The sequence below is a fragment of the Herpailurus yagouaroundi genome, unplaced genomic scaffold (genome assembly GCF_014898765.1).
Source record: "Herpailurus yagouaroundi ecotype Mexico unplaced genomic scaffold, PumYag 163, whole genome shotgun sequence".
Classification (NCBI taxonomy): domain Eukaryota; kingdom Metazoa; phylum Chordata; class Mammalia; order Carnivora; family Felidae; genus Herpailurus; species Herpailurus yagouaroundi.
In genome coordinates, this window is record NW_024412404.1 from 35,783,665 (window position 1) to 35,811,308 (window position 27,644).

Genomic DNA, 27,644 nt, shown 5'->3' on the forward strand with positions numbered 1-27,644 from the left:
GTGTGTGTGTGTGTGTGTGTGTGTGTGTGTGTGTGTGTGTGTGTGTGTCGGAGGGTCATTGAAGATATCATTGCTTTATCAAAGCAGAAAAAAAGCAATGTAATAGATTTACATTCAGGAAAATTCTTAGAGTAGTGTTGAAATGCTGCAAAGAGTAGTTTGTGGACATTTGAAAAACAGTGTTTCCATTAGAAAAGATATATTTAACCTTTTATGACTATCTAACCTTTTATGTGCCTGATACCCACAATGAGCTGGTACCCAGGATAGAAAGCTGTAAGTCATTCATGAACCCCCTTCTTGCCTCTCCTCTCATCACTCACCTCCAAACAGTAAACATTCCCACTGATTCTGCCTTATTTCAGGTGCTTATCTCATAGCCTGACTACTCAGTCTCCTAGAATACCTCTCTTTAAGCCATGCTCCGTATTGAAACCAAAGTGATTTTTCTAAATAAATAAGCCACAATTAGTGGTTTCCTATTACCTTCACAATAAAATTCAATAGCTTTAGTATGATCTGTAAGGCCCTATGTAACCGGACTCCTACTTCCCTCTCAAGCTTCATGTTAGGGGCTTTCTGCTTTGGAATTTCATAGTTGAGTGCCCTAAATGGACTATGTTGTCTAATATCTAAGTATCCTTGTTTTAATGCCTCTTGTTTCTAGAAGGTTCTTTCATTGTTTTCTACCTGACACTTAGGCAACATATGCATTTTATTCAATTTCAAGTTTCTCAGGGAGGCTCTTACTTGCCCATTAGATTAGATTAAATTCTTTCTCTCTCTCTTTATTTTGTATATTCACATGGTATTTACATATTCCCCCTTTCATAATATTCATTATATTTGTAATTACTTGTTCTGCATTTTTCCCTGTTGGGATATTAGTTATCAGCACCCAAAATATTCCCTACCACATAATAGATATTTATTATGTGTTTGTTGATTTGAATTGAGTGTCACATACTCTTAAGTTTTCGCCTGCTATTGCTTTTAGCTCTTATTTATGCCCACACTCTAGCTGTGTGGACTTCTGTTATAACACCTATAACATTTTATTGCATTGGTTAGTTTACGTGTCTGTAAGCTTCTTGAACCCAGAGAGTATATCTGTTTATCTTTGTATCCCTCTTAACTAGCACAGTGCCTGGCATGTAGTAAGCATTCAGTGAATATTTGCTGAATGAATAAATGGCAATGGGCTTCTATTTCTGGTAGACTAGATTTCATGAATGGCCCTTTTAATGAAAACAACTAAAAATGTCTGATAAAATATGAATGTTATCTTTATAAACATATTCCCCAAATGGCAAAAAGTAAGGAATCTGCAAAAGCCAAAAACAAACTGAAAGGAAAAATCATAAAAATTAGAGAGGGGTAAAGCCAGCTTTTATGCTGAGGATATTTGTTAAATATTAGTAACCTTGAGCTATCATTCAGATGGCTTCAGGGAGTACCAAAAGTAGAAGATAAAGAAAGCGAAGGTCAACTTAATTGGAAAGTCTAGTAAGAGATCATTCTATAATGGGTGTTAAACCTCATGAAGGGGGAATATAAAGAGGATGACAAAAAAATTTGTCTTGGACTTTGTCACTAGGCAGAAGGAGGAAAATGCTCCTTTGAAAATTCATAACCACAATCCAGCATTCATACAGATTTATAATCTGACTTCATAGTACTTATGTGATCTAAAATATCAGATTTAGAACTGAATTTAAAATAGTCCCAGATTAGTAGTGACAGCAGACAATTGGCAAAGCCAATAAATATTCTTTCTGGAAGAGCACAAATTTAACCTTAGCTCAGAGATTTTCACAGATTTGGAATTCTAAGGAACATGAGCTTACAGTAAAAAATGAATCAGGAAGTATTGAGGAGCAATAAAGGTGGTAAATATGCAGGCAATTCTCAGTGAACAAGTGATGTAATGGTGTCTCATGGATATAAAAATATAGAGAGAGTTCAAAAGTATCACTTGTAGAATGGAGTAAAGAATGGAGGAGGATAAGAGAAATTAAAGATATTTGCATTGTTCATAAGGAGAGTAAGGGTAAAGCTTAATATTAGACTTTGATAAATCAAGGGCTCAGATTTTAACTTACAACATCTAAAAGAAAATACAGCTCAAGTCAATAGGAGAGGAAAATGAGACAATAAAGAAATATTCAAACAATCCAAAAGAAGACAAGAAAAGAGAGAAAAAGGAACATAGAAACATATGAGACAAGTAGAAAACATAAAAGAAAATGGAGTTAAACCTAAATATATCTAAATGAGCTAAGTGCTCCACTTTTGTCTAGGTTGGTAGACTGAATTAGAATTTAGAAAACAAAATCCATATGGAACAACCTAAGTGTCCGTCAATAGATGAATAAAGATATGGTGTACACACACACACACACACACACACACACGCATAGACACATACACACATATACCACAGAATATTACCGAGCCATAAAAAAGAATGAGATCTTACCATTTGTGACAACATGGACCTAAAGGGTATTATGCTAAGTGAAGTAAGTAAGACAGAGAAAGACAAATACCATGATTTCATTTATATGTGGAATCTGAAAACAAAACAAATAAATGAACAAAAAGCAGAAACAGACCCATAAGTACAGACAACAAACTGGTGGTTGCCAGAGAGGAAGGAGGTAGGGGATGGACAAGACGGGTGAAGGGGAGTGGGAGGTACAAGCTTCCAGTTGTGGAATGAATAAGTCACAGGGATGAAAGGTACAGCATGGAAAATACAGTACTAGTGTATTGTACTAGTGTTGTAAGGTGACATATGTTAGACAAATTTGTGGTGAGTATAGTATAACTTGTAGAATTGTTGAATCATTATGTTGTACACTTGAAACTAATGTAACATTGCGTGTCAACTAAATTTCAATAAATTTTTTTAAAAGGAGGAAAACCAAAACTAAAATCTAATTGTATATTATTTATAAGAGACTTATCTAGATCATAAAGATATAAAAAGTTAGGGAATAGAAATAATGGGAAAAAATACCATACAAACACTAACAAAATAAAGCCAGCATAGCTATGTTAATATAAGGTAAAATAGATGTTTAAGGCAAAAAGTTTTACTAGGTATAAAGAAGAGTACATCAAAATAATGCAGTTTAATTAAGATGTATTTATATATACGCATACACACATATACACATATATGTGTATAATACTATGGCTTCAAAATATATAAAGCAAAATTGATTAGAGGAGCACCTGGGTGACTCAGTTGGTTAAATATCCAACTTCACCTCAGGTCATGATCTTGCGCTTTGTGAGTTCGAGCCCTGCGTTTGGCTCTGTGCTAACAGGTCAGAGCCTGCAGCCTGCTTTGGATTCTGTGTCTCCTCCTCTCTCTGCCCCACCCATGTTCATGCTCTGTCTCTCTCTGTCTCTCAATAATAAACGTTAAAAATAAATTAAAAACAAAAACAAAACTTAATACAAAAACTCTTGCAACCCAATTTAACGCATGAACATAGGTACAAACATGCTAAACAGAATTCTGTCCATTAATACAGTGAAGTTGTTGGGACCATTCCAGGAATGCAAGGGTGGGTGACTTAACATTAGAAAGTCAGTGTAATTTGTCATACTAATAGTGTGTTTGCAAAGTCATAAAACAGAAGAGGCATCTTTAAAAACTGTAGATTACCAATATCCAAATCATATGATCACTACCCCATCCAGCAAAGTACCTCTAAATTTGAAGCAATAGTTTCAATTGTTGATCTGGAAAAAAAGTATAATAAATACACTGCAGAATGACCAGAACATCTGGAAAAGTCTGGCTTTTAGCAGGGCACTTTTGAATAGTGAAAAATCTTCCAGTCGTAAAGGAATTAATCTCTTAAGTGGAATTTCTATAGCTATATCAAGACGTAGGTAAAATGCAAAAAAATCATAAGGTGGGGGTATCCAGAACAATTTGTCAGTACATTCTTCCAGGCCATTTTTAATGATTTCTATTAATGACCAACATATTTTTGATCTACCATTATTGTTGTAGTAATACAAAACAGCTTTATGATTTAGAAAGAGGAAAAGACTTCTCCCTATTACACAGTATATCACGGACTTGGAAACAAATAAAATCCCTCCGACAACAGCAAGGGTTTACAAGCACCCCAGTAAAGTTACAGTTTCAAAGGTGAGTGGCTACTCTGTTTGTTCTTATAAGTCTCCTGAGGAACCGCCCATGAATAACTGGACATTTACAGTAACTGGGAGAAAATCCAGAAGCTAGACATCTACTTGATGTCGTCAACAAAGGACTTGTATTTTGAATACTTGAACAATCCTTAAAACTTAATGAGACAACTTGATTTCTTAAATGGGCAAAAGATTGGGGTGCCTGGGTGGCTCAGTTGATTAAGTCAGACTTCGGCTCAGGTCATGATCTCATGGTTTGTGGGTTCGAGCCCCGTGTCGGGCTCTGTGCTGACAGCTCAGAGCCTGGAGCCTGCTTCAGATTCTGTGTCTCCCTCTCTCTCTGCCCCTCCGCACTACTCACACTCTGTCTCTGTCTCTGTCTCTCTCTCTCTCAAAAATAAACATTATTAAAAAAATTAAAATGGGTGAAAGATTTGAACAGACACTTCACTAAAGAAGGCAAATGGATGGTAAATGGACACATGAAAAGATGCTCAGCATGGCATGGCATGTCAGTAAAGAAATGTAAATTAAAACCACAGTGGGATAACTATACACCATTTAGAATGGCTAAAATCCAAAACAAGACAAAATTAAAAAGGCAGTAACAAATATTGATGAAGATATTGAGCAGGAGGAAGTCTCATTCATTAATTGCTGATGAGAATGTAATTAGTGCAGCCATTTGAAAACAGTTTGGCAAAAAAAAAAAAAAAAGAAAGAAAGAAAACAGTTTGGCACTTTTCTTACAAAGCCTCACATAGACCCAGCAATCATACTCCTAGGTGAAATGTATAAGTCATAAAAACATAGTTAGTGGAGGAGATGGTTACAGTTCAAATCTGTATTTGCTAATCACTTAAGCTGTGTGTGAATACATTGAAATAACTAGTTCCCTCCCCACAACCCATGTCTTTTTCAAAACTAAGAAATTAGTGGAACTTCAGCCTATTAAGAAAGACATTTACTTCGTTGATTTTTTTTTTCCTGCTACAGTGGTTTTTAACGAAAGTGCTTCTTGTGGTTTTTCTTTTTTTTTAATTTTTTTATAGTGTTTGTTTATTTTTAAGAGAGAGAGAGACAGAGTGTGACAGGGGGAGGGGCAGAGAGGGAGACACAGAATCTGAAGCAGGCTCGAAGCTGTCAGCACAGAGCCCGACTCAGATTTCAAACTTCACGAACCACGAACCATGAGATCATGACCTAAACCATGAGATCATGACCTGACCTGAGCCTAAGTCAGAAGCTTAACCGACTGAGCCACCCAGGCGCCCCAGCTTCTGACAGTTTCTGAACCTAACCTAGCATGAAACTTTTTCGTAGAGTTCTGAATTCACGTAAACTTGCTGACTTGCCTCCATTCCTTTAAACCAGTCTGATATGCCCATGCATTATGAGCCCCTGGGCGGAAAAGGAGAGACAGAGATGCCATAAGTTTGTTCAGAACAGCAGATCTAGACCAATACCACCTGCTCACCACTCACTTTTACTCTCACTACTAATGTTCTTGGGGTGTACAATTATTTGTTGTAAGAGATTGGTCGTGTGTGTGTATATGTGTTAAGAACACCTCTAACAGATCTCACATAGTCCCATTATTTCTGCTTCAAATAATTATGTTTATTATCAATTAGGGTAAAAATGAATAAATGTGATGAGCAAAACCAAGAAGAACTGTTAGAAATGTCTGAGACTCAGAAGAAAACTGAAGGAAAAGCATTTAAGAATGGGGATAAATGGGAGGTATTTATATTTCAAAATAACATTCAACTCCTCTTTGCTGGTTATAACATTTAATTGTTTGGTAGAATAGGAAATCTTGGTATTTGTAACAGTTACCCAACAAAATGACAAACCTAAGAAATAAAAGTGTAATTTCAAGAATTCTTGTCTTAAGCAGTGAACTTACATTGTAAATTATATATTTATGTTTTGGTTTCTAGAGCCTCTCATACTTAGCTTCAGAGCTTGAAGAAACAGACATTGAAAGAATAAGACCAATTACCTTGATCCCACAACTTTCTTTCACTACAGAATTAACAAACTTATCCAAGTGTTCATTGTAAGCCTTTTAAAGGATTATTTCTTTGTTATATATTGTCTGTTGTATTGTTTTAATAATAGTATTAGACTAATAGTATTAGAGTGAATACCAGATGCCAGGCACTTTACTAAGGTTTTAAATACATTTGCACATTTAACTGCAACCATATCTCTGTGGTATTATCCCCATCGTAGATTTGGGGGAATTTATGCTTATGAAGGGCAAGTTGCCCAGGGTCACCTAATTCATGACTCAGGTAGGACATAAACCAGTTTGGTTTGATGGTTGTTTTTTGTTTTGCTATGGTACTAATTTTCGTTCAGGTATAGATAGCCACTGCAGAAAATAAGAGTATGTGGTTGCCCACCTCTTGCTTCCATAAGTATTCTGTATCTGAAGGAAAATTTTCTGCTTTATACAAACTTCTTTCCTTTCCAGTTGTGTTTTTTTTCCTTGAGCTGTGTTTTCTCCCTATTCCTAGGACATTCATGCAAAAACAGATCTCATACAGATTCCCATTTCTCCCATCTCTGAGCCCATGGACCTCATCTCCTTTAAAGGAGATGGATATGGCATCTTGGGACATTGAACTAAGTCCAACTTTTCAACATCTCTGCCCCATGGGACACTTTGTACCAATTCATCTTTGAGTATTGTGTGAATGTGCATCATTTAATACAGCGTTGGAGGGTAGTAGATGCCCGATAAATAATTATACTTATGAAATGAATGGATGATTACATTTGAAATGAACATAAAGAGTAGCAGACACAAAGGCACAATTACCACTACCCTCTTTCTGACTAGCAAAGTGCAGCAGTGAAGCAATGCTTTATTTGTTCTGCACCTACTTCCAAAGAGGGCCTGAGATAATTATTATGTAAGACAGGCATACAAAAGGACCATCTAAATGAGGATGAGAGAACAAGAGCCACAAAATAGAAGTTAGAGGTAAAGAGTGGGAAGAGAAGGAAGAAGATATATGTGCTGGAAAACCTAGGCTAAAACTTAGTGGAAATCAAGGCAAAAGGAAATGGGACATGTTCTGTCTTTTCAAAGCCAATGCTATTATGGGGCACTGCTGTCATTATTCCCTTAAAATGTCCAGTTGAATAAGGATTGACTCTCTAGAAAAGAAGAACATACCGGTGTCAGGGATAGAGATGAAAGGAATACAAGGATTAAAGAAGAATTATAAAGAGTTTATAGGTGACAAAAAAGGCAAGATTTCCCAAAGATAAATATAATCCTGAATTAATGGATTTTCATAATCAGTTCATGAGCTCATTGTTAAAACTACTTTCAGGGGCGCCTGGGTGGCGCAGTCGGTTAAGCGTCTGACTTCAGCCAGGTCACGATCTCGCGGCCCGTGGGTTCGAGCCCCGCATCAGGCTCTGGGCTGATGGCTCAGAGCCTGGAGCCTGTTTCCGACTCTGTGTCTCCCTCTCTCTCTGCCCCTCCCCCGTTCATGCTCTGTCTCTCTCTGTCCCAAAAATAAATAAACGTTGAAAAAAAAATTAAAAAAAAAAACTACTTTCAGAGGGCAACATTAAAAAGTAATTTGTAAAAAGTAAAAAGTAATTGGTAAGATGCTTAGAAGAGGCCAACAGGGAGATAAGAAAAATAAGTAATCTTTTGTCTCCTGAACCTCTGAAAAGGTTACAGAGAACATGGGCAGATATGGAGGCCGGGAGATGCTGGGCCCCTAGGACGATTACGGTGGAGAACAGAAGGGCATATTATGTTTCATCCCAGAGCTTATCTTCCAACCAATCTCTCCCTTCTGAAAAAGAGAAGCCCTAAACATCATTAGGTCAGGTCCCTTGCAGCTGAGAAGATAATTCAATAAATGTTGGTTGAATGAACAAATGAATGAGTGGCCGGAAGACTCTCTTTAGGAGTTTCATATCACTTAAGGGATCAGTTTGATTTCCCAGCAAGTGTTTCATAGAAGCCCCAGGGAATCTGGCTTGCCTCTCTGGTCTTTGGGCTTAGAGAAAGAACGTCCTAGAGAAAAAAGAGTGTGCAGCCTAAAGCCTAAAGGGGTTTATAAAGACCTTTAAGAGGACATAGCAACTCTGTTGACTTAGAGCCACCTCACTGAGGTTATTGAAAACATGGTGTATTTCTTTTAAAAGTGTGTCTTTCTTCTAGAAGTTAGAAAATATTTTTGAGTTTTTAATTCAAGCTCCTCCCCCCATTCCTAAGTCCCTCAGTTTTCTCCTCTTAGAAGACTAAGTTACAGTTTAGTAAAATAAATAGCAGAGTGATATATAGTACCTTGACTTTACTTCTTTCTTTATTTTTAAGTAAATATCTTTAAAAAAAATATTTGAGTAGGAGAGGCTATTATCCACACATAGGCAATCATTATTTGGCTCAAAGATAGCATTAAATGGTTTCCAAAAAGGTCATACTTTAACATGCTTAGGTACATTTTGAAAAGAACAATATTTTGTACCTGTCTTGCTTTTTAAGGATGCTTTAAATATTTATTTAATTTTTAGGCATGAACAAAAGAGGAGAGCCAAAATTCAGAAGCTTAAATATTTTATTAAAATATTATCCAACGATAAACAAGTTTCTTGCACTTCTGTATCTCCCCTACAGTTTGATTTTAAAGTCATGTTTCAGCAAATTTTCAATATTCAGATAATATGTTGGCCAGAAACAATTTGCTTGGAGGTATGCCATTGTCATTTACTTCTGTATCTTATTTTATGTCATACATACTTTTATATTTCTTGGTAGCTACTGTTATATGTGACAAGTAATTTCTGTTTAGAGATGATCGATCTATATGGGTAGGCAAGTCATTTATAAATAATGTATTTGTAATTCAGCAATAGTCTTTTATACTACAAGTATAAATTATTTGATTTGTGGTTGTTCTAAATACTTCCATTCTCTCCTGCTGAAATTCCTACCAACCCTGGATGTGCAGCATTACTGTTCACTTGCTAGCAAGGTGTAAGGCAATTATTTAAACTAAAATGAGTAACATAGCTTTTGTAAGTGCTGTTTGATTTCTCCAAATAGTCCCACCCTGACTTGATGATTTCAGTCTCTTGCTGAATTTCTAAGTATGTATGTATGTATGTATGTATGTTATTTATTTGTCTGTTTGTTTATGTTTTGGATCCCTTTAAGAAGCTGATGAAAGAACATACATATAACAGACTCCTAATTGCTGTCCAAAGGCCCCATCATCAGAACCCCTGCACTAAAGGAAGAAGAAAATAGGACAATGGAGAAAAATTAAAGACAGTAAAGGAGTCTAGATAGGAAGTCTTGGCTATTATGGGGGTTAAACTTGCAACTAGACTTGAAAGGAAAGTTAGGAGGGAATAAAGATTTGTGTATGTGAGCATGGGCTGAGGTTTGAGGAGTGAGGAAAGAATTATAAATCTAAATCAGAGGTATGTTTACAATACCTAAAATAATTTTTTCTCTCTCTGCTCAGAGGCTACCTTCATTTTGTTTATCTAAACTTAACAAGTTTCTATCATCTTAAAATGCACCTCTGTTGAAATTCCTATTTTAAAAACATGCTAAGATAGATACTGACTATACTTTCCTGTTGTGCTTAAAATAAATTGTGATACAATAATCTAAGTTTAAAACTTGCCCCCACCCAAGTAGACAAGTGCGTATTTTGAATCCTTCATCATCATACTGCCACTTAGAACATGATCTTAACAAACTAAGAGGCAGGGAAGGAAGGGAGTCTAGCTAGGAATAAAGTGCACCATGAGCTACTGCAAAAATTGCAAAATAAATCTATTTATTTAGATAGCCTAACAGATGCTAACCTACATTTTGAATTTAGGAACTCCTTGCCATTCCTCTTTATTCCTTTCTCACCTTAGTCAAACTGAACTGCTTGGTTTTTTTCCCCATACATCCTTGCCATTTCCTACCTCTGAGCTTCTGAACATTCTAGTTCTTCTACTCACAAGGCCCATTTTCATTCTTGACACTCCATCCCAGCCACGCAGTGGTCCAGAGAGCTGCCATCAGGGGACAAGGCTCTACCAGGAGACTTCACAGAGGTGGAACTCTCTACCTTTACAGTTACTACCCAGGATCTGGTCTCCAGCCCTGCAGTCTCAGAACCTGAATTTGACAGTCCCGTGAGAATACGTCTATATCCCCTAAACAAAACACAAGACTGATGTGTAAAATCAAAATGCCAATTTTACATTTGAATATAGTTATCAGTGCATCACCTCTCTTCAGGTAGCCAATTTACTGAGTTGCAATAAGAAATTTCTCTCATAGACCTGAATCCTCCTAAGTCCATTAACTACACCCCTATAAACTTTTCTACATTAGGGATGCCTTTGTCAAGGAACTAGTGTGCTGACTTATATTCACTCTTACAAGGACAGTGCTAAGATGACCGGAGAAAACATTTGCCTCTTTGACTCTCCTTTTTCTCTACTTTTCTGGTTAACCACCCATCCTTTTGATTGACACGTTCTTATCTTTCAGGAAGCATTTTCTCCCTCCTTGATTTCCTTCTTCTTTGAGCACCTATCACTGTTTCCCCAAACACTGACAACACAGTATAAGTCAAAATAAGATTTTTCTAAAAAACCCATTAGGTTTGTAGTTATGGCAGTGATGGGATTGTAGTATAGAACAGCACGCAGAATCAGAAGTCTCGGGTTTAGTATGGAACTGTCTATTCAGCACCTCCCTACTCGTTCTTCTGGGACTCTTTCTCCCTCCCGTACCTCCTATAGCTCATTTAACTTGTCCTTGGACTCCATGAACCAATGGATCTCCCCTTTTGTGGAGCAATTCAACCTGGGTTTCTATCATTTATAATAAAAACGAATGTAGTTTCATATAGAGACTCAGTTTCTTCATTTATAAAATTGGAAGAATAATGCCTATTTCCTATAATTTTTATCAGGTTTAAATGAGATAAGGAACTTTAAAAGTGCTATCCAAAAGCAAGTTATTCAGGTATTGTGTTATATGTACCCATATGCTCAGAACTATATTTGTAATCCTTTTATTCAATTCATTTTCTTTGAAACCACTAAAAGGCATTGTATTTTTAAGGACATATGATTATTTCCTTTTCTTATAATCATGTGGATGAAATGCTATACCTATTTTATATTCTAGTATTTTTAAAAAAGAATAAAAATGTGTTAGTGAAGATTCTTATTTTAGCTTTTAGCTTTTTTATTTATTTATTTATTTATTTATTTATTTATTTATTTGGTACTTCCAGTGAGCTATCAACTGTTTCTTTTATATTTAGGTTTATGAAGTAAGTCAAAGGACAAGCTTACTGGCAAAACTGTATTTACCTTTACCTAACAGCACAGAGGTGAAAAGCAAAACTGTTTTGGAATATGTAGAGTTTAGCTCTGATGAGCTGGTCACACCTGCATATGGAGAAGTAGGAAGCAGTAAGTGTATTTAAAACGTCCCCTCCCCCACCTCTATTCTCTTTTTGAACTCTGTATCCCACCTGACCCTGGATCATTTATGTGAGTAAAGAATGCTATGTTTACGTATCAGGTTTGAAGTGTGTTAAACTCTCCTTTCAGATGTTAAACCAAGATTTTTTACACTTTGTCTTGAATCATCAGATCTTTGGGAAATCTAAAATTTGGAATCAGCGGGGCGCCTGGGTGGCGCAGTCAGTTAAGTGTCCGACTTCAGCCAGGTCACGATCTCGCGGTCCGGGAGTTCGAGCCCCGCGTCAGGCTCTGGGCTGATGGCTCGGAGCCTGGAGCCTGTTTCCGACTCTGTGTCTCCCTCTCTCTCTGCCCCTCCCCCGTTCATGCTCTGTCTCTCTCTGTCCCAAAAATAAACAAACGTTGAAAAAAAAATTAAAAAAAATAAAATTTGGAATCAGCACCTGTGCTTTTCCTAAATTATCTGAAACAGGAGCACGGTGCTCTGTGGAACAGGAGTCTGATCCTGAGTGGAGAGACTGCTCTGCTTCTACCTCTCCTTCAGTGAAGCCTAAAGAAGCTCCAGGACGTGTTGATTTGTCTTTGAACTGAATAGGGAAGGGAGAGAGAAGGAGGGAGAGAAAGAGAGAAAAGGAGAGAAAGGATGTATTGTTAAGCCCCCTGGAGACTGAGAAAGAAAATGGGTAGAGGGAGAAGACTCGGGAATGTAGGGAAAAAGGACGGAGTAGTAGCTGGTTTGGCGCTTGACCTGCTGCCAGTGTCCTTTCCTTCTGGAAGCCACTTCCAGAAAGAATGGTTAAGAAAAGTTCTGGTTGTAAGGAGAAGGCAAGTCGTCTGCCTTGAGGTACCTTAGATGGGAAATGAGGGAGAGCTCTAAAATTAGAGCCTGGGGTCACCACAGAACAGCCTTGGGTTCCACAGGTAAAAGTCAGGGGAAAACATCTGCAATGTGTTAAACTCTGTGCTTTATTTAAATTGCATGTTTTTAATGCTTTTTATATACAGATGTGCCTTTTATTCTTGAGGGAAATGCAACTGAAGAACTTTGTCTTTTGACATCAGGAAAACTTAGCTACTGTCTATCATGGGCTTTAGACGAAAATGGTATTCCTCTGACACCCAAGTCGCAGTCCTTAAGATCTGCTTACTGCAGGTAATAAACTTATTTTATTTTATTTATTTATTTTTTAATTATTATTTTTTAATATGTAATTTATTGTCAAATTGGTTTCCGTACAACACCCAGTGCTCCTCCCAACAGGTGCCCTCCTCAATGCCCATCACCCGCTTTCCCCTCTCCCCCACCCCCATCGACCCTCAGTTTGCTCTCAGTATTTAAGAGTCTCTTATGGTTTGCCTCCTTCCCTCTCTGTAACTTTTTTTCTCCCCCTTCCCCCTGGTTTTCTGTTAAGTTTCTCAGGATCCACATAGGAGTGAAAATATATGGTATCTGTCTTTCTCTGCCTGACTTATTTCACTTAGCATAACACTCTCCAGTTCCATCCACGTTGCTACAAATGGCCAGATTTCATTCTTTCTCATTGCCGAGTAGTATTCCATTGTATAAATAAACCACATCTTCTTTATCCATTCATCAGTTGATGAACATTTAGGCTCTTTCCATAATTTGGCTATTGTTGAGAGTGCTGCTATAAACATTGGGGTACAAGTGCCCCTATGCATCAGTACTCCTGTATCCCTTGGGTAAATTCCTAGCAGTGCTATTGCTGGGTCATAGGGTAGGTCTATTTTTAATTTTTTGAGGAACCTCCACACTGTTTTCCAGAGCGGCTGCACCAGTTTGCATTCCCACCAACAGTGCAAGAGGGTTCCCGTTTCTCCACATCCTCTCCAGCATCTATAGTCTCCTGATTTGTTCATTTTAGCCACTCTGACCAGTGTGAGGTGGTATCTCAGTGTGGTTTTGATTTGTATTTCCCTGATGAGGAGTGATATTGAGCATCTTTTCATGTGCCTGTTGGCCATCTGGATGTCTTCTTTAGAAGAGTGTCTATTCACGTCTTCTGCCCATTTATTCACTGGATTATTTGTTTTTCGGGTGTGGAGTTTGGTGAGTTCTTTATAGATTTTGGATACTAGCCCTTTATCCGATATGTCATTTGCAAATATCTTTTCCTATTCCATCGGTTGCCTTTTAGTTTTGTTAATTGTTTCCTTTGCAGTGAAGAAGCTTTTTATCTTGGTGAGGTCCCAGTAGTTCATTCTTGCTTTTAATTCCCTTGCCTTTGGAGATGTGTCAAGTAAGAAATTGCTGCGGCTGAGGTCAGAGAGGTCTTTTCCTGCTTTCTCCTCTAGGGTTTTGATGGTTTCCTGTCTCACATTCAGGTCCTTCATCCATTTTGAGTTTATTTTTGTGAATGGTGTAATAAAGTGGTCTAGTTTCATTCTTCTGCATGCAGGTAATAAACTTTTATGAAATAATACCAATCTTCAGCAAAGCATCACACAGAATCTATATCTGTAAAAGGGAAAAAAACTCCAGCAGTGGTAAGAGCAGGTCAGTTTATTTGGACTATTTATTTTTATTTGCATTTACATGTAAGTGACTGTATCTCTTTAATGCTTAGGTCAGGGGCGCCTGGGTGGCGCAGTCGGTTAAGCGTCCAACTTCAGCCAGGTCACGATCTCGCGGTCCGTGAGTTCGAGCCCCGCGTCAGGCTCTGGGCTGATGGCTCGGAGCCTGGAGCCTGTTTCCGATTCTGTGTCTCCCTCTCTCTCTGCCCCTCCCCCGTTCATGCTCTGTCTCTCTCTGTCCCAAAAATAATAAATAAACGTTGAAAAAAAAATTTTTAATGCTTAGGTTAATAGCTACATGGATGATGACAGAGACGGTTCCATAGCTCTTGCAGGCAGGGGCCAAGTACTCCCAGGGATTTTATTTGTGAAGCTTTTATATCTCCCAAACATTTTGGATTATGAAAGAATCATTTATGCATTATCAGTTTGCTAGAAGAAAAATCCTAGAAATCTTATTCATGTCCCAGGACTTCTTTATTTATTTTTTTTAAGTTTATTTATTTTGAGAGAGAGTGAGAGAGACAGAAAGAGTGAGCATGAGAGTGCAGGGTAGGGGCAGAGAGAGAGGGAGAGAGAGAATCTGAAGCAGGCCCCATGCTGTCAACACAGAGCCTAACATGGGGCTTGATCCCTCGAACTATAAGATCATGACCTGAGCTGAAATCAAGAGCTGGACGCTTAACCAACTGAGCCAGCCAGACGCCCCTATGTCCTAGGACTTCTTAGAGAAATTGGGATTGATTTCTAGATTATACCACAAAAAGGATTGCTAGAATTAAGTACAGTAAAATTCTGTAAAAATGATAATACTGGTTTATATGTTTGCTACATTTAAATAAAATAGTAAATGTAAGGGGCAAGTGGTTTCCATCATTTAAAAATTAATGAATGATGATAACAAAAAGATGGTCTTTCCCCTCCCCATCGAAACATATATTTGTTATTATTTTTTAATAGTATGGAATTTTTATGTGTTTTTTTAAGTTTATGTATTTATTTTGAGAGAGAGAGAGCACACACAAGCAGGAGAGAGGCAGAGAGACAGGGAGAAAGAGAGAATCCCAAGCAGGCTCTGTGCTGTCAGTGCAGAGCCTGACGCAGGGCTCAGATTCACGAACTATAGATCATGACCTGAGCTGAAATCAAGAGTTGGTCGCTCAACCAACTGAACCACCCAGGCACCTCTAAACACATATTTTTAAAGGACGTAGTTATATATCCAACTATATGACATTATGGAAAAGTCAGAACTGTGGAGACAAAAAAATATCAGTGGTTGCCAGGCATTAGGAGGAGGCAGGGATGAATAGGCAGGACACACAGGATTTTTAGGGCAGTGAAACTACTATCTATATGATATTATCATTGTAGATACCTGTCATTACATGTTTGTCAAAACCTATGGAATGGAATGTATAACACCAAAAATAAACCGTAATGTAAACTGTGGATTTGGAGGGATAATGATGTGTCAACCATTGATTGTAACAAATGCAAGTCTTTTATTGTGATGAATGTGCTAAATTATACATTGTTAAAGGATGTTGATAGTAGAGGAGGTGGCATTTTTTGGGGGATGGGAGCGGGGGTAGGAGATACATAGAAACTGTGCACTTTCTGATCAGTCTTGCTCTGAACCTAAAACTCTAAAGAGTCTATTTTTAAAATAAAATAATTTTTAAAATCTAAAACATTGCTATAAATAACTTGGGTTAAACAGGAAATCAAGACTGAAATTAGAGACTATTTTAAAAATAACAATGAGATCACTGTGTATAAAACCAGTGAGATATGGCCAGAGTGACAGTAAGAGTTCAAAAATGCTTTCCTTGGCAATAGTTTTAGAGAAAAAAAAAACAAAGTGTCAGTAGCACTCAGCAATTGATATTGAGGAAACTGAGGTCAAGAAGTTTTAAGAAGAGGCTGAAAATAAGAGAGACAATAGAATCAAAGTATAGGTTTCTTGAAAGTCGGGGCAATCTTTATCTTCCTAGAACAAATGATGAAATCCATAGAGAAAGAGCCAGAATGTACTAGAAAGAGTATGCGATCCTTCACAGAAAGAAGATGTTGAACCAGAATGCAAGTGAATAGCTATGGCTTCAGAGAAGAGGAAATATCTCTTCAAATCAGAGGAGACAGAAATAACTATGTAGACAGAAACAAAATTTTAATGATGTCCTTGTTTTGCTGAGTACACAAGGTCATCTCCTTAGAGACCTGAGTAAGGGCATTTTAGAGAAAAATGGAAAATTAATAAAGGTAATTCATTTGGAGCTAGTGAGTAACCTTTTAATACTCTGAACCATTATTTGTTTTTATTTCTTAGTTTTTCCCTAGCATAGTCCACACTGCAGCTATTTCCAATCTTTTCCTCATCATACTATTCCTTGCTTTTTTTTCTTGGAGTCAAATGTTTGTTCTCCTTACTCTGAAGCTTTTATACAGGTAATTTGGAACTTTGTCTCCTTTAGGATCCTGATGATGTATTTTTATCCCTTTTTCTTACATTATCTTTAACTATTCCATTTCCCTAAGCTGTTAGTCTTTGGTATCCAAGAAGCCTTCTTTGTTTTAAAACAAAGAAAAACCCAGGCATTTGATTAAACTCTGAAGACCTGTCTTGACCATTTTTCCTGTCCAAGTCCTCATTTGTGTGGTCTACTCATCTTTGTACTTTGCCTCCACTTTTTATTCACACATTCCCTCTCTAACTTAACCAATTTATTCCTGAATGCTACCAGTGACCTTCTGGCCATATTCACTGGCCTATCCATATCATTTCGCTTCTTGAGGCTTTTTCTCTGATGGCATCTGCGATGCTGCAGGTAGCAGTTCCTTTACTTGGGAACTCAAGTTTACAAAAGATTGAAAGCAGTTCTGTGAAAGATCAGGACAGATGACAGATTTCAACAGGAAGTGAATTGCAAGAGAAGGTTTCAACGTCCAGAGTGCTCTCTAAAGTAGTTAACTTGAAGTAAAACTTTATAGCTGGGGCCTCTGTGATCAGCGTGATTGGTTCGAGAACTCTCCTCTACAGTTGTGGGTGCTCAAGGACTGGTGCTGAGAAGGCGTTCCAGAAACCTAGGATGGGTGCTCCAAAAAGCAAGGCTGACTTGTGAGAGTCAGAGCATGGAACCAAAGGAGATCCAAAATAAAGGCTTCATTTATTCTCTGATTTACTCATTCATTCATTCATTCATTCATCAATGAGCTGGAGGTGAAGCAGTGAATGAAAAGAAAATCTTGGCATGTTTTAATACCACACTGAGCACATCTCTCTAATCTCAGTGATTGTTGTCTAGAGTTTTGGTTTAACACATTTTTAAAATATGAAACAGTTGTTCTTATGCTCATTAGTTAATTTACTTTTCTGACATGATTGACTTTTGTATTTGCACCTGTTTATCTTTCACACTTTCATTCTACATTTACTTTTCTTACTGAAAATTTGCTCCTTTAATGATTCTTCCACTCACTTTCTGTGGATAGCAAATTTGTTTAGTTATTGTATATATTTATTTACTCCTCCTACTTCTTTGAGAGAGAGAGAGAGAGCAGGGGAGAGGGCAGAGGGAGAATCTTAAGCAGGCTCCCTGCTCGGTGCAAAGCCCAGTGCAGGGCTGAGTCTCATGACTGTGAGGTCATGACCCAAGCCAAAATCAAGAGTCTAACACTTAACCAACGGAGCCACCCAGGTGCCTCCCTTGTCCTCATTCTTGAATAATAGTTTGGGTGTAAAATCTGAGGTTGATTTTTATTTTATTTTCCATTGACACTTTGAAGCTAGAATTGCATAATTTTCTGGGATTTATTATTCCTGTTTAAAAGTCTGCCGTGTTGGTGTTTTGTAGACAGTCTGTCTTTTCTCCCTTAATAACTTTACCTTTTTTTAAATTTTTTAATTTTTTTTTGGCTTAATTCATAGAGACAAAAGCCAGCAGTTGAAGGGAGGGAGGAATGGGGAGTTGTTGAGTTGCTGTTTAACAGAGTTTCTGTTTGGAATAATAAAAGTTCTGGAACGAGATAGTGACGGTGGTTGTACAACACTGTGAATATACTTAATGCCACTGAATTGTGTTACTTGCTTGGCATTTGGTTGTGGAGAAGGAAATACAGGTGACAGGGATTTTGCCGTAGGCCACAGCTGAACACCTATGAGGTAACGGGAAGAATCACTGTAGCAAAGGTAGGAGATGTTCTGAGGTCTTTATTACTGTCCATGAGGCAGAAATCATGGGTAAGTTTCTCTCCTTAATCTATAACATATAAGCTTTGCCTCGGGCTTTGTGACCTAGGCTAGGGCTCTTCCTAGGAGAAGGAAAATTTCCTGTGAGAAGGAAGTTTCCTACATGATAACGTCAGGGGTATTAGGCCCTAGAGATCTCTTGTGACAAAGATATCAAAACAGTTCAAATACAAGGACAGAAATAGGAATTAAAGAAAGGAAGAATACTCATACTTCACCTATTTGTAATTGTGTTTACATCCTATCAAACCAGGCATTGGCTTAGTTAGCAATAGCTTCTAAAGATTCATCAGAGAAATATGAATAGAAGCTGATGGAAAGTAGACAATATAAGATAGTGTCCCTGTTTGGATTAAGACATTATTTAATCTGAGTTAGAACTGTATTTCTGGACTCCCAGTTTATGGACTGGAGCGTTTCTTGAGTTACTTTATGGAAAGGATCTTAGAGATTTTCTGGTACAAATCCCTCTAATTACACATGATGAGGCAAATTATCTATAAAGAGAGAGATGAAATAACGGATAATTGATGGCTCCAAAGAAATCCTTACTGTTTGGGGTTGAATTTCTTTTGCACTTAGCCTATAGCTGAGGCCACCAAGAATGAATTATGAGTCTAGATTCCTATAGCTCTCCAACTTCTCCAGATGTCCTCATATGAGCAAAGATAGTCTTTTGGCAGAGTATGTCCCAGTATTACTCTATATTATGTTTCAATTGTAAAAATAGAGCCTAAAGATTCTGTTTATATTGTGGACTTTATTAATTTTGCTAAAGCTAACATCTTGATTAAATTTCAATATTGTGCGTCCTACAGAAAGAAAATATTTAACAAGTTACTTTCCTCAGGGTTTACAAAGTACATTCAGTAAGCACTATTCACTTGGGCATCTACTGTGTTTTAGCTACTACACAGGGTGGAGATGGCAAAGATGGATATTTATAGCCGTTACTGTTAAGAAGCTTATTGTCTCTTAAGGAAGGTGGTAGACACATTTATCAACAAGCTATGATACAAGTTATAATGTGCGAAGAACCAGGAGGGATATCACACCCAAATCTTCTGTTTTATCCTTAAATGCAGGGGAAGGATAGCTTTCATCTTTAACTACCTGGAATGGGTAGGTTTTACCCAGCATAACAGACACACAACCTGCATATAGTATGCAAAGTCACCAAATACTTTTCTCTATGTTAGTGTGTTAAGGAATGTAGATGCAAGAGGCGTTCCTGGAATTCCATGGCTCATTAATGCACAGAAGCTTTTTGAATGGGCAAACGAAGTAAAAATTGATCCAAATAATCCAGAATATTCTGATTTAATGGAATTTGTCATGGTAAGTTATAGCAAATATCAATACTACAAATATATTCTATTTTGTAAGCTCTCCTCCCTCATACTTCAAAGTTTGCTGTATATTTTTCTAGGCACCACGAGGCATGTAAAGATAATTCTGGGGACATATAACTTTCAACCAGTTTACAGTACTGTAAAGGCAATTAGAAATTTAGCAACTGGGGGCGCCTGGGTGGCGCAGTCGGTTGAGCGTCCGACTTCAGCCAGGTCACGATCTCGCGGTCCGTGAGTTCGAGCCCCGCGTCAGGCTCTGGGCTGATGGCTCAGAGCCTGGAGCCTGTTTCCGATTCTGTGTCTCCCTCTCTCTCTGCCCCTCCCCCGTTCATGCTCTGTCTCTCTCTGTCCCAAAAATAAATAAATGTTGAAAAAAAAATTAAAAAAAAAGAAATTTAGCAACTGAAATAATTGCTAGTGGAGACCTGATGGTTGGTACTCTGCCCTTCCTTAGCAGCCTGCAGTACACCCTACAGGCTAACCTTCAAGCTAACATCTCTTATGTAACTACTGAGGACCAGTGGTATTACAGATGCCAGAGGTATAAAGATGATTTATAGACACATTCTTTCCCTCAAAGGCTCCATTATCTGTTCACTTCTCTTTGTTATAGCCTTCTGAACTGCTCTGTGTGCCTCAAACATGCATTCTTCATACCTTTATGCATGTCATTCCCTCTGCCCAGAAGGGCATCCATGGTGACTGTCTCACCTACCATGCAAGTCTGGTGAAGGTTTCCTTGATAACCTCAGTTAGATACGGGCCCTTCGTTCTTTTCGCTCCTGTTAACTTTTTTTTCTTTTTATAACTTCTATGGCTCTGATATCATTCTGCCTTTTACTGTAGTTATTCATTCTGTGTTTTATTTTTCCTTGTAGAACTACAGCGAATAAATCTTTGGCAGCTAGCTCTCTTCTTTACATGAACCATGTACTCACATGTGCATTTATAGGCTAAAACAATGCACAGATCGTTGCAGTTAAGCTTCCCTAGATCGGAGCTCCCCAACTAACGTGCTCAGTTGGTTACAGGTGTACAGAAATTTTGATCCTTTCTCAACAGTTATGGCAAGCAGATATAAATAGTCTCCTCTTTTAACCCAGTGCGCAATACCAATATTTTCATTTTTCGCTCAAGTCACGACCAGGAAAAGGTTGGGAAGCCATATATGCTGGATTCTGTTTTTCCTTTTCTTTCTTTCTTTTTTTTCCCCCAGATTCTATCTCTTGTATAGATTCGTTGCTCCATTTCCTACATATATGGAAACTCTCACATCTCACAGTTGGGCGGGGGGAGGGAGAAACAGTGTTTTGAAATAATTCTTGAATTCAAAAAAATTAATATTTTCAGTAAAGACTTTACATTATTTATGTTTTATAGTACATGAAACATAAAGGACAGGACATTCCAAAGTATTTTCGTCTTGAACAGATGCAAGATGAATTTAACTTTGTCTCTGAAGAGGAAATGGAAAAGAGTAAACGTTTCCAGCTATTGCAACTTAGAAATGCAGGTCAATTAGATGTTTTCCTTCTGCAGCAAATGCCTCTTTATGATAAAGAGATTCCAGATTTAGTCTTCCAGGTACATGGTTTCTATTTGAATATGACTTATTGTGTAATAGATTAATATTTTTGCTGCTTTAAATCTATCTTATTTTTTCTTTTTTTTAACTAGTAAAATATGTTTACTTTAAAAGTAGGTTAAAATAGGTTTTTTAATTTCACTTTGGTTATTATCAATCAATGAAAAAAAAATGAATAAATTCTTTGATATTTGTTTTTGTCCTGGGCTGAAAGGAAATTGCAGTACACCACTTAATATTAAATATAGTAAAACTTGTTTTAAAAAATAATGTAGGGGTGCCTGGGTGGCTCAGTTGATTAAGCATACGACTTTGGCTCAGGTCAAGATCTCACAGTTCGTGAGTTCAAGCCCCACGACTGGGTCTGTGCTGACAGCTCAGAGCCTGAAGCCTGCTTCAGATTCTGTGTTACTTGCACTCTGTGTCTCTCTCTCTCTCTCTCTCTCTCTCTCAAAAATAATTACACATTAAAAAAAAATAATGTAAAGAATTCTGTATGTTTGTTTTTGTTGCTGCCACTTAGCCATCCTTTAGCTTTTATACCCTAATTTAGAGTATATGCAAACAAATACATACAAGACTCATTACATTTAAAACTCAAGTTATAGGGAGAGGTTGGGAGACGAGAAGGCACCACCTACACACCCACTGGATGATTAGATTGAGTTTCAGATGTAATCAGCCAGGGATGCAGAAACATACAGAAGCAGAGCAGAACATAGGACAGGACACCTGCAACAAATTTCGATGCTGGTTTTTCCTGGGCTTTGGAACCCTAATGGGGATTAAGCTTCTTGTGACATGTCCACACAGAGTAAGGTTTTGCCAGAGTTAACAAAACAAAATGAAACAAACAAACAATCAATCAAACAAAAATCCCCTGTACACAATAGGCAAAATTTACATAACTACTCCAGGAGAATTAATTCTTATATGGTAAATGCACTTCCATTTAAGGGAATGTTTACAAACTTTGGACTCTTCTGGCTCTTGAACCCAAGTCAAGGCCATATTATCCTTCAAGAAAAGAAATAGAGCCAGTACCTAAGTGTCCCTGAACAAATTCTCTGTCTCCAGCTTTCTAGCATTCTGGAAAAAACCTGTTGCTTATAATCGGTCCTGTGAGTATGATTCAGTGACCCTACTGTCTGTGTGGTTCTGAAACTGAGTTGGTGTAAGGATCATGACCAGAAATCTGTTTCCTCATAGGCTCCTAGACAAATATTATACTCAGTGGATAGACATCAATTTTCCCATTAATCTGAACAACATAAGGATGGCCACTATTATCTCTACCAGTAAGAGCCAATACATTAAGACAAAAAGAAGAAAGGAAAGAAGGAAATTAGAATTAGAAAAGACAGACTGCCTTTGTTTGCAGAAAATACATTTGTCTACATGGAAAACATAAGAGAATCTACAACAAACTATCAAAAATAATAAATTTGTTGAATATAATATCCATATTTTAAAATGAATAGCAATTTTGTTAGAGCAAAAAGAACATTGTGCCTCTACAATGAAGAAATCTAGTTGTCACCATCTCAACTCAGTGATCCAACTTAATCTTATTAATTGTGGTAGACAGAATAATGACTCCCTAAGGATGTCCACTCCCTAATCCCCAGAACCTGTGAATATGTTCTGTTTAAAACAGGGAGATTATCCTGGATTACCTGGGTGGACCTAATCTAATTATATGAGCCTTTATTTTTTATTAAAAAAATTTTTTTTTCAACGTTTATTTATTTTTGGGACAGAGAGAGACAGAGCATGAACGGGGGAGGGGCAGAGAGAGAGGGAGACACAGAATCGGAAACAGGCTCCAGGCTCTGAGCCATCAGCCCAGAGCCCGACGCGGGGCTCGAACTCACGGACTGCGAGATCGTGACCTGGCTGAAGTCGGACGCTTAACCGATTGCGCCACCCAGGCGCCCCTAATTATATGAGCCTTTAAAAGCAGAGAAATTTTTCCAGCTGGGAGGAAGAACAGCAGCAAGAGAAATCAGAGATTTGTCAAGAGAAGGATTCAACATGTGGTTGCTGGCTCTGAGATTTAGAGACCCACCTACCTGTAAAGACTGGAGACGGGTCCCTGGAAGCTAAGAGGGGGCTCCAGCTGACAGCAGCAAGGGAATCAGACCTCAGTCCCATAGCTGCAGGGTCCTGGATTCTGCCAACAGTGTCAGTGAGCTCGGAAACAGATCCTTCTGGAGCTTCCCAATAAGAACCTGGCTGGCCTACACCTTGTGAGACCTGGGGCAGAGACCTGGGGCAGAGAACTAGAACCTCGCACCTACAAAACTGTGAGAGGATAAGTTTGTGTTGTTGGAAGCCACTTAATCTGTGATAATTTGTTACAGCAGCAATAGAAAACTGGTATACTAATAAAGGACAGCCAGATATTACTGGCCCTTACATGATACAGTATAAAATACACAACATTATAATGAAATATCCTTGCCAAATATGTGTAATCTGATTCCAATTAGGACTTTAGATGAATTTGTTTACAAGAAATAAGAGGACTACAGACACAAGCTAAGTGGCACCACTGAAACAATCAAATTTGCAATGTGGGACAATTGGCTGGCAGGTACAACTGTTTTAATCTCTTTAAAAAGGCAGAGTATTCTAGATTAAAAGAGACTAAAGGGACAACCACAGGCAACATGATCCGTAATTAGATCTAGATTTTGAGGGGGAAAAATGGCAATTGGTGAAATTTGACTATGGGATGAGTATTAAATAATACTGGGAAATTGTTAATTTTGTTGTCTGAGATTATGGCATCGTGGTTGTTAGTCCTTAGTTTTTTGAAGATTCATGCTGAAGTATTTATTTAGGAATGAAGTATCATGGTATCTATAATTTACTTTGAGATATTTTAGCCAAAATAATAAAAATAATAAAAGAGATTAAGCAGATGTGGCAAAGTACACAGTTGATCCTGTAACAACTTGGGGGTTAGGAGCGTCGAACCCTGAGCAGTTGAAAGTTTGTGTATAACTTTTGACTCAGACTGAACTAATAGCCTGTTGTGGACTAGATGTGTTACCAATAACATAAAGCATTGATTAACACATATTTTGTATGTTACATTATTATATGCTGTATTCCATAAAGTAAGCTAGAGAGAAAAGAAAATGTTATTAAGAAAATCGTAATGAAGAAAAAATATATTTTCAGTACCATACTGCAAAAAAAAATCTGTATCTAAGTGTGCCTGCACAGTTCAAAGCCATGTTGTTCAAGGATCAACTGTAATTACTTAATCAAGAAAATGGGTATATGGATTTTAACATTCTTGGTAATTTTCTGTAGGTTTGAAAAATCTGAGAAAATAAAGACAAAAATAAATAGCATTCTATACATCAGTAAAAACCTACTAAAAATGTAACTTAATGAAGATACCCCTTCAATGACAATAAAAACTCTAAGATACTCAGGAGTATATTTAACAAAAAGATGTTCAAAAACTTAGTGGAGACAATTATAAAACATTTTGAATGATGTAAAAAAAAATCTGAGTAAGTGTTCACTGATAGGAAGTTGTAAGATGCCCACATTGTAGGATGCTGGTCCTCCCCAAATTAACGTGAAAACGTAGTAATACAATCCCAAACCAGTGAAATAGAGCAGAGGGCCTCCAAACAGACTTATCATGCATGTGTGGAAACTTCTATGTTTGGCAGAGGTATCGTCACAAATCAGTTGGAAAAAAATGGACTATCTGTTAAGTGGTTCTGGTCATCTCTGTAGAAAGAAGTAAAGTCAAATTCAAATCTCACAAAAGGAATACATACCATGGGTAATGAAGATTACACGTGAATTATGTTACCTATACTGGAATTAAAATAAAAAACTTCATAAAAAGGAAAATGTGAAAAGCAAAACTTAACTGAATATCTTAATCTTGGGGTAAGAAAGTATTTCTTAAAACACAAAAAGTATAAATTAAAAAGGAAAAGCTTAATCAATTTGATACTAAGATTAAAACCCTACAGATTAAGAAAATATATTTATAACACATATAACAATAATATCTAGATATAATATTTAAGTAACTCCTATCAATTAATACTTTAAAGAACGAAGTGATATGAAATATTTATATATTTTTAAGTAAAAGTTACCGACCAACAGAATTAAATTCAAGATTTCTTGCAGAAAATTGGAAGAACAAATAAGTTACTTTCAGATAAAAGAATGTTCATTGTATTATAGCTGAAAGTTATAAAGTATCTACTTCATTATTTTTGGGTAGAGTTTGGTGATATCCATAATGTAAAACAATTTCCATGTGCATTAAGGATGTATCCCACAAATGCAGATATAACAGATGCAGATTTATTCTAAATTATATAGATGACACAGCCTGACAATCTTATACCAACTGTTGGATGTAAAATTAAAGTTATCATTAACTTTTTTTTTCAATATATGAAATTTATTGTCAAATTGGTTTCCATACAACACCCAGTGCTCATCCCAAAAGGTGCCCTCCTCAATACCCATCACCCACCCTCCCCTCCCTCCCACCCCCCATCAACCCTCAGCTTGTTCTCAGTTTTTTGTTTTTTGTTTTTTTGTTTTTTTTTTTTAATTTTTTCAACATTTATTTATTTTTGGGACAGAGAGAGACAGAGCATGAACGGGGGGCTTGTTCTCAGTTTTTAAGAGTCTCTTATGCTTTGGCTCTCTCTCCCACTCTAACCTCTTTTTTTTTTCCTTCCCCTCCCCCATGGGTTTCTGTTAAGTTTCTCAGGATCCACATAAGAGTGAAAATATATGGTATCTGTCTTTCTCTGTATGGCTTATTTCACTTAGCATCACACTCTCCAGTTCTATCCACATTGCTACAAAGGGCCATATTTCATTCTTTCTCATTGCCACGTAGTACTCCATTGTGTATATAAACCACAATTTCTTTATCCATTCATCAGTTGATGAACATTTAGGCTCTTTCCATAATTTGGCTATTGTTGAGAGTGCTGCTATAAACATTGGGGTACAAGTGCCCCTATGCATCAGTACCCCTGTATCCCTTGGGTAAATTCCTAGCAGTGCTATTGCTGGGTCATAGGGTAGGTCTATTTTTAATTTTTTGAGGAACCTCCACACTGTTTTCCAGAGCGGCTGCACCAGTTTGCATTCCCACCAACAGTGCAAGAGGGCTCCTGTTTCTCCACATCCTCTCCAGCATCTGTAGTCTCCTGATTTGTTCATTTTGGCCACTCTGACTGGCGTGAGGTGATACATGAGTGTGGTTTTGATTTGTATTTCCCTGATGAGGAGTGATATTGAGCATCTTTTCATGTGCCTGTTGGCCATCTGGATGTCTTCTTTAGGGAAGTGTCTATTCATGTTTTCTACCCATTTCTTCACTGGGTTATTTGTTTTTTGGGTGTGGAGTTTGGTGAGCTCTTTATAGATTTTAGATATTAGCCCTTTGTCCGATACGTCACTGGCAAATATCTTTTCCCATTCCGTTGATTGCCTTTTAGTTTTGTTGGTTGTTTCCTTTGCTGTGCAGAAGCTTTTTATCTTCATAAGGCCCCAGTAGTTCATTTTTGCTTTTAATTCCCTTGCCTTTGGGGATGTGTCAAGTAAGAAATTGCTACGACTGAGGTCAGAGAGGTCTTTTCCTGCTTTCTCCTCTAGGGTTTTGATGGTTTCCTGTCTCACGTTCAGGTCCTTTATCAATTTTGAGTTTATTTTTGTGAATGGTGTAATAAAGTGGTCTAGTTTCAATCTTCTGCATGTTGCTGTCCAGTTCTCCCAGCACCATTTGTTAAAGAGACTGTCTTTTTTCCATTGGATGTTCTTTCCTGCTTTGTCAAAGATGAGTTGGCCATACGTTTGTGGGTCTAGTTCTGGGGTTTCTATTCTATTCCATTGGTCTATGTGTCTGTTTTTGTGCCAATACCATGCTGTGTTGATGATTACAGCTTTGTAGTAGAGGCTAAAGTCTGGGATTGTGATGCCTCCTGCTTTGGTCTTCTTCTTCAAAATTACTTTGGCTATTCTGGGGCCTTTTGTGGTTCCATACGAATTTTAGGATTGCTTGTTCTAGTTTTGAGAAGAATGCTGGTTTAATTTTGATTGGGATTGCATTGAATGTGTAGATAGCTTTGGGTAGTATTGACATTCTGACAATATTTATTCTTCCAATCCATGAGCACGGAATGTTTTTCCATTTCTTTATATCTTCTTCAATTTCCTTCATAAGCTTTCTATAGTTTTCAGCATACAGATC

At 37.5% G+C, this 27,644-nt stretch overlaps 1 protein-coding gene across 6 annotated transcripts in view; it reads left to right on the plus strand.

The window, feature by feature from the left end:
- Positions 1-27,644, plus strand: part of CC2D2B (coiled-coil and C2 domain containing 2B) — a 94,338-nt gene that overhangs the window by 25,873 nt on the left and 40,821 nt on the right. For all 6 annotated transcript variants that reach the window (XM_040485989.1, XM_040485992.1, XM_040485991.1 and 3 more), the window contains 8 exons: positions 4,034-4,174; positions 5,811-5,919; positions 6,120-6,238; positions 8,728-8,905; positions 11,499-11,649; positions 12,667-12,814; positions 19,648-19,786; positions 21,181-21,384. In XM_040485989.1, the coding sequence (XP_040341923.1) occupies positions 4,034-4,174; positions 5,811-5,919; positions 6,120-6,238; positions 8,728-8,905; positions 11,499-11,649; positions 12,667-12,814; positions 19,648-19,786; positions 21,181-21,384 (1,189 nt within the window). The remainder of the gene's footprint in view (positions 1-4,033; positions 4,175-5,810; positions 5,920-6,119; positions 6,239-8,727; positions 8,906-11,498; positions 11,650-12,666; positions 12,815-19,647; positions 19,787-21,180; positions 21,385-27,644) is intronic.